Consider the following 8,418-nt stretch of genomic DNA (forward strand, 5'->3'; position numbering starts at 1 on the left):
TTGCTTTCTCTCTTAAACAGGGTTTTAGGTTTTGTAAAAGTGATTTAAAACAATGACGACGAAACTTAAATACCTTAATCGCATAATTAACAAAACCCGAGAAAACTCCCCGTAAAACCGGACACTCGATCGAGTACCCAAGGTACTCGATCGAGTACCCCCTTACTCGATCGAGTACTCCAGCTACTCGATCGAGTACCCAACAGGTCAGAAACTATTCTATTTCGCAACTTACCCTTACTCGACAGAGTAAGGCCTACTCGATAGAGTACCCCAAGACTTATAAATACGGAGTATTACAGATAGGTAGTGACCATCCTACATTCATAGTAATGAACTAATGATTAGTGAACTACATTCATTACATTGCTACGTATTTAGAACTTATGAAGAATATGACAATACATATTGATGAATATGTCCGTATAACAAAATAAATGAGAATATGGCAGCACATGTTATGAATACGTCAGAAGAATGGTGTGACATATGCCAAGTTGATAAGTCATTTAAAATATTTCAGTAGTTTTCTTAATTGCATTGGTGACTATTTTCATTATGGTGAAAGTACATTTAAGATATATAATGAATTATGCACAAAAGACCATATCCAAATGCTAACAATCATATTCGTCGTCAAATGTGGCATGAATGTAATATATGTATGCAGAAGGAAAATACAAGTTACTTACTTGTTCCAGTACAAATTGAATTCCGCAACGCTATCAACATATTTCAAAACTTGATCAAAAAGCTCAACAAATCCTTTTCGCGCTCTTAGATGTCTTATGTGCTTTTTTGAGTTCTCCATTAGATGTCATACACATAGTCGGTGGCATGACTTTTTGAACACTTCTTTAATACCTCCTGCCATTGCGGCTGATTGATCAGTCATTATTGTTGATGGCTGCTTGTCACCCATTGATTTTAAGAATGTTTTGAATAACCAAATGAAGGACTCGGTTCTCTCATTCAACACGAAGCCGCAACCAAACATTATATTTCTCCCATGGTGATTCATTCCAACAAAAGGAGCACAAATCATGTCGTATCGATTAGTTCTATAAGTTGTGTCGGTAATTGTTGGATCACTAAATAAATCGTAGTCCTTCTTCATCTGACCATCACGCCAAAAGAAATTACATAATCTCCCTTCTTCATCTAGCTCAAAGTCAAAGAAGAAGTCTTCTTCATGCTGTTGACGTCTCATGAATATTTGAATAAGGGCATGTGCATCTGTACCTTCAATACACTTTTTCTTTTCCCTTGAAATCACATTGTAAGCATCTCTCGGTGTATATCCAACCATTTCTGGTCCACCTTTTTCTTTCGTGATTAGTCTTACAGCATCAGACAATTTGATGCCACTGCCCACCAAATTCATAAGCCAGTCAATGTCTTCTTTGCTTACATTTCTATGGGAATGGAGAAGGTGGCGCTTGTTCTCTAGGCATAGCTTGTGATTATGGATCATGTGATGTTTTGTGACGATGTAAGTTCCCTTTTCATCAACATAACAACAAATCATTGCTTTGCAATCTGTTCTTATATCTTGCTTTATGTAACATTTAGCATCTGATTTCTTATTACCTTCTTTCGAACAACAATATTGTTTCATTGATATGCCACATCCATCTGATCTTTTCCTTTGCTTGTTTCGCCTTATGCTAAACCCCTTCAAAAACGCATAGTCATTGTAAAGATCATAGGCTTCTTGCTCATTCTTTACCTCTTTATGTAGAAACTCATATTCATCGGCTTCGATGACTACGAACTCCTCATATGCTGCAATAATAATTTGTACTAGTTGTAAATATGTTCCCATAATTAATACGTAAGTGCTATTTTATGAAACAAATCATTATAATATTAGGATAAAAAAAAAGCTCTATTTCATGATACTGGCTCTTTTATATGTTTAATGTAGTATCCTCAGACAAATAAATACACAGCTACTGAGTAGTGAATATATACATTGACGGCATATTTATGAATATGCTCACAGACTGCAGTGAATATACGACTTATTAGCACAAAATGATGAATCTGAAGAAATTAAGAAGTGAATATACGATTTATTCACAGAAAACTCGATGAATATGGAGATATTAAGTAATGAATATACAACATATTAGCAAAGTATCAGTTGAATAATGAGATACAAAGTTATGCATATCGAAATTATCAGAAAATTTGTTCAATAAACAAAACAAAAAAAACAAAAAATCAAATACTGCAAATTGTGTTGTAAATAAGATTATACATATAAAAGATTATGTATATAACTTCTGAATCATTCAACATTCATAGGATAAAGATAATATGTCGTCATCATCAAATGAAATCAATTTTAGTAAATGCAAACATACCTTGGTTTGTGACATTGAATTCAATGTCAATATCTTCGTTCGCAGATTTATTCAAATCAATTGAATGATGATCATGAAATATTTGCTCCATATGAAAATCACCGAAGAAATCAGCGTAGAGATATTAACTTTTAATACAAATAATTGGAAACTATGAACTTGGAAAATTTGGGAAAACTGGAAAGGAGTATGCATAACTGACGTTGTAGTGGGGAGTTTTTTTTTTTTTTTTTTTTTAAAAAAAAAATTAATACAAATAACTGAATGGGAGTATCCTGCTCCCTCCTCCTGGGAGCAGGATATAATTTGCCTTCACAAACCACGCTGCTATTGCTACAATGCTACCACCTCTGCCACACTTGTAGACTTGTACTTCAACTCTCGGTTTTTTTTCAATCTTCCTTTTTTTTACGGGCCACGGCTAAATAACTCTCAATCCTGAGATTGTCCGCCTTCTTTTCCCAAATTTGTACGTCACGGCCTTCATAGGTAGGGATGACAGTGGGTTTCAACTTTCAAGACGCCACCTAAACCTGTCGGCCTTTGTATACTCCCTCCATACCAGACCCAATGGTAACATGGTAAAAAATGGAATCAATCAATATCTATCTATATTATTAAAGAAGCTTTTTTCGAGCGATTATAGAGAGTCCAACGTTTCTGAAAGACTTTAATTAAAATAATACAATTTAACATGTGATTAGATACATAATATGCCATTATATTATTGTTATTATGTATAGTATGGTAGTAAAAGATAAAATATGGCTTTACCTAAAATAAAACCATATCCCCAACGTAAGAGAAAATCCTATTTGCATAAAATAACAGCTATATCAAATTAACATACCATATTTTTGTATGTATATATACCCTGCGAATAATCACCAATATTGCATGCGTTTTAGTATGATTTTATTTACTCATGTTATGTTTTCCTATGATTTTATTATTTAGTATTCTTTTAACTAATAAATGAATGTGTATTACAATATAGTAGTAGCAATGCATGCATTATTTCCCGACTTGGTTGAGTGTTTTTTCATACACGGAGGAATTTTTAACATTATTTGGTCTAATTGTGGCAAATTATTTGCAGGTTTGATGATTGTTTCATATACGGAGTACTTATTATTATTACTTGGATCTAATCGTTGCAAAGGTAATGACTTTTTAACTTGATGATCAAATATGATTCAAGAGGTATTTCTAAATTTTACTATTCACACATCTATTTAGTTATTTATTGACATGTACTACAATTTCAATACGTATTAACTTGCGAGATTATTATTGTCGTTTGGATCATTGAATTTTTCTCCATGCTTCCCTTTCTTTATTATAACGGGATTTTTAGCTGAAATAGAAACGACATGCATTATTTGATGAGCAACTCAAAATTATGTCAAGAATTTTGCGTTAAATAGGGTAGTTGTTATTATCAGTTTAATCATATAGAAGGAAGCTTACATAAGATTACTTATGTAAATAGTCGAAATTTCTTATGATTTTCTCATTAATCTTACCCCATTATGTTTTTCTCAAGGTTTTTTCACTCACCCATAGCATACGATTATGGAAAATAAATTGAGTTATTTATTAAAAATAATAATTTTTACGACAAAGTAGAGTTCGGCTTTACATGCAAATCATGGTCATTGAAGAATTTCGTGATATTGTTTTATTTTGGTCAATAATGATAAGGCGTGAGATATGGTTTACATTTTACATAAACGGACCGTCACCACTCCATAGGAATTTCGTATGACCACTTCATATGATTTCGCAAATTAGCATCTAATAATTCACGCAACATTATTCATAATGAAATTCACTTTGTCTCTCAATAAGTTTATTGAGAGATTATTTTACAATTTTAAGAAAAGGTGGTACTAAATGTAATAAAATAATACATTTGTTATTGTAATACCCCGTATTTTGATAATGATTTATGAGAATAATTTATGTAATTTAATAATTAATTAAAGGCATTTCTAATAATAATTACAAGTAAGACGTTAATTAAATAATAAATTAAGTATCCAAGTCGGGAATTGGGCTTAGCTAATAATTGAGCATTGGGCCGTGTGCCATTGTTAATTGGACCGAAACTTATTAATTTAGTATGAGTATGATACGGGATTTTTGTATCGGGATTTAATAAATAATAATAAGGGAATAATAAAATATAAATAAAGGTAAAAGGTAATAATAATTATATCAGTAATAATATGTAGTAATAATAATAATAGAATTAGTAAAATAGTAAGTGGAAGTCCTACTTATGGTAAGAATAACATAATATGTAATAATAATAATTATATTAGTAATTCCTATAATCAATATCTATCTATATTAATAAAGGAAGCTTTTTTCGAGCGATTATAGAGAATCCAACTTTTTGAAACTACCTAAAATATATTTTAATGCATATATTTTTAGAGATAATAATCAAGATGTAAAATTGATTACATATTGGAGAAGATAATATTTTATCACATAATAACCATAACCCAACCGTGAAACAAGTGTAATGCTGATAAAACTATACTCTATATTATCTTACATAAGCTAAATTAATTAGAAAATAGAAGTATAAAAGAATTAGTGATTTATTTGTTATATAAAAGGAAAGTTATTAATAATAAAATTAATAATTTAATGAAATACCTAAAATATAAATAGTGAAATTAATAATTTAATACGGAGTAGTATAATAGTAGTGCATATGTCATATGTGTTTGATTAGTAAACTAAATTGTCAAATAATCCCGGTCCACATCAAAAACTATTAATGTACACAATTAGTTACGTTTCCTTTTAAAACCTACACTGTATTTAGTATTTAACTATTTAATGACACCTTATTTAAAGAGATCCACACAATAAATTCAGATTTGTCTATGAATTGCTTGCTTCGTGATACTTCGTTTTTTCTTTGTTGTTCCGTGTTGTTGTCCTTCTTTATTAGTTTTAATTTAACTAATGTTTGTGTTCGTATTCTTTCTTTAATGTTTGCTTATTATTGATCTCAATGTTCAATAGCAAAAATTAATTCCTTCACAAAGTCTTACATAGTTTATTGTTTTGCAGGTACAATATGTTACATTCGCCATATAAATAATGATAGTTGATCTTCGTCATTCCGGTAAAAAATTAGTAACGTTCCGTATAACATATATGAATGCATATTATACATTATTTTGATTTTTTTTATAATTAAATTATTTAATATTTATTTATTCTCGAGTTAAATTTTCATTTTGGCTTTCATAAGTGAATTTCGATCCGCAGCGAAGTTTATGATGAAAGGCGGGAAGGAGCTTTCATTAGGCAGGATGCATACATGTTTTCTGGTGGATTTGGTGAGTGTAAAGCTAAAAAGGTATAAAAAAACGATATTCTGGCAAGTTATTTGTTTTATTTATCGATGTTGAACTACCTATAAAAAATCTATTATGTTTTTTTATTTGTAATTTAGGAATAATATATGTATTTTACTTGAACTATAATATTCTCGGTATCACTAACACATATCGAGTTTGTATAACAGAAGATTGCAAGAGTTTGGCTATAATAGAATAGGTTTTATTTAATAAAAATAAATAAATACTAGAAATATTCTCAATAGCTACATAATATATTTCGAGTAGAACACAATTTCTATATCTGTATATAAATGCTTCCCACAGGAAACTCGCAATGGGTCAGTACTCGATTTAATGGGATCGACAACATGAATTTCTACGAGTTCTACACACATTTAAATTTTATCATATAGAAAATTTAAACATACGAATTACGAGTAGTACTATTGAAATTGGAATTATTATACTATTTATTACTGAATGGAATTAACCTTTAATTATGTGATCACTTTCAATAAAATGTACAAGGACGTGTAGTTCAACCATCCTAAAGTTGCAAGTTGGATCCGAAGAGTTTCGTGCTTGAGAATTAGAATTTGAAATGGTATTTTTTTTGGAGAAGTAGATCTCATGAAAGACCGTCTCCCATTAATTTAGTGGGAGATATAATAGGGAAAAAAGAAGCACAATGGGTCCCTCACCTCATTATGTGAGAAGTTTCTCAGTAACGTTATTAGGAGACTGTCTCTCCGGAATTTTTGTGAATGAGTTATGACCAGCTTTATTCCTTAGAAAAGGGAAACATTTATACCTCAAAAGATTACATATGAGTTATGACCCGCTTTATCCCTTAGAAAAGGGAAAATTTATACCTCAAAGATATTATAATCGACTCAAATTTAACTAAGCCTATAAAATAACATTATACGTAACTTTTTTGTGAACATAAAAAGGTCATGTTTGACAAACAACAGAAACAGATTTACGATAATAGATAGTGTTAAATGAATACGATCGACATATTTTGGTAGCAAACAGCACCAAAACCGATTAGGAAAGGGTCTCAAATACAAAGTTAGTATCTACGACAGAATATGCTATGATCTTTGCCTATGGTGTTATGGATTACCCGAATATATGGTGATTTTCTCATGTTAGAATATAATCAAAATATTTTCTTCGTTTTAAAAATCACTAGCATTCAATAAAATGGTGAAAATCAAATGACAAATCAAATTCATTTAGTATCTATTATTTTATTGAAAAATTTAGAAAAAATAATATGACCAAAAAAATTGATATTTTAGAAGTTTATAAGTACATAGTTTATTATTAAATGATTAGCCACAGGATATTACAAATTGGCCCGTGCATCGCACGGGCATTAAATCTAGTATCTAGTCTATCTATATTAATAAAGGAAGCTTTTTTCGAGCGATTAGAGAGTGTCCAACTCTTTTAAATTACCTAATTCTATTTTACTTCAATTAATTAATATAATTAGTTAATATTTAACATTAAGATAATAGTTAGTAAGAATTTAGCTTCCTTTGTCTAAACTATGTTTATCATAATAAAAGCCGTTTAAGGTTGTCAATTGACAATGCCACCATATATCTCTCATGGAATTTGTATTTCGACGGAAAACAATAACTGCCTCTTTGCGTGGGAAAAAACAACTTTCAAGTAGAATATGTTGTATTTCTGATAGAAGTATACACAACTACACAATATCTATTCGAGTAGGATACAAAGACTATCTGTATATATAACCGCTAATTACTTTCTAAGCTATGATATATTTCCCTTCTCTCGATATTGGCTTATTATTGTTATATCGTTAATTGTTAATGTTAATTTGTTTGTCAATTGTTGATTAGTTTCACAATATGATACAAGACGTCGTATATAGTCTTTACTAACAAATTTCTTTTGTTTTGTTGACAGGGTGAGCATGTCAATAACTATGGTTTACCAAGGTGTAATTAATATATACGTCGCGGCTTTAATTATTTGATGTTATATTGTTAACGAAACGCTTACTTTTTGTTTGTGTTAGACGGTAACGACGAGATTTAGTGATGGAAGTAATAATGATCTTACTTTGTGAGTTTGTGATAAATTGATGATTTTAGTTTCCATTTTGCAGGAGGCATTGTTTGTTCAACTGGAAACTTCACATGTAGCGTTTATTGTTTTACAAATTCGCTCCGCTTTACGTGTGTGTGATAACTATGTTGCTGATGCGATTAATTATTGTGTTTGAATTAGTTGCGTCGAACAAATACTACTTTTTTGTATGTGTCTCTCTTAAAATTTGCAAACCATGTTAAGCTTTTTCATACTTAGAAAGTCTTTATATATCAATGTTCTCCTTGGTATATAGTCAGCCATAGCCTCTTATTCACCTTGCTTCTAATTTTTATACTAATGAAAATCATATGATGTATGATATTCCCTCCGTCCAATCATTTGTTTGTCTTTTTTTTTTTTTTTTTGAATTGTGAAGATATTATTTGTGTCAATATTTATATTCGACAAGAGAGTATACAATGTGTTTTCATACAAAATAATAATATACATACTGTACATTGTTTACAATTTTTTAGAGTTTGTTCTATCTCGATTTTCACAAATTTTACGGTAAGATTGTCTCTCATATAAACCCACTCTAATTATAT

The 8,418-nt window shown here is 30.1% G+C and overlaps 1 protein-coding gene and 1 long non-coding RNA gene across 2 annotated transcripts; one reads left to right on the forward strand and one right to left on the reverse strand.

Moving 5' to 3' along the window:
• Positions 1 to 817: 817 nt before the first annotated feature.
• On the reverse strand, positions 818 to 1,825 carry LOC141629469 (protein FAR1-RELATED SEQUENCE 5-like). The gene has a single exon (XM_074442466.1). It carries the CDS (start codon positions 1,823 to 1,825, stop codon positions 818 to 820), a length of 1,008 nt encoding a protein of 335 aa, XP_074298567.1.
• Positions 1,826 to 7,281: 5,456 nt separating this feature from the next.
• LOC141633208 (uncharacterized) lies at positions 7,282 to 8,118 on the forward strand. Its single transcript, XR_012538017.1, has 2 exons — positions 7,282 to 7,716; positions 7,887 to 8,118. It is a non-coding gene; the product is annotated as an uncharacterized LOC141633208 (long non-coding RNA).
• The last annotated feature ends 300 nt before the right edge of the window (positions 8,119 to 8,418 follow it).

The sequence above is a fragment of the Silene latifolia genome, chromosome Y (assembly GCF_048544455.1).
Source record: "Silene latifolia isolate original U9 population chromosome Y, ASM4854445v1, whole genome shotgun sequence".
Lineage (NCBI taxonomy): Eukaryota > Viridiplantae > Streptophyta > Magnoliopsida > Caryophyllales > Caryophyllaceae > Silene > Silene latifolia.

Coding starts and splice junctions, on each gene's coding strand:
- LOC141629469 (XM_074442466.1), bottom strand. CDS start 1,825: ATGGGAACATATTTACAACTAGTACAAATTATTATTGCAGCATATGAG.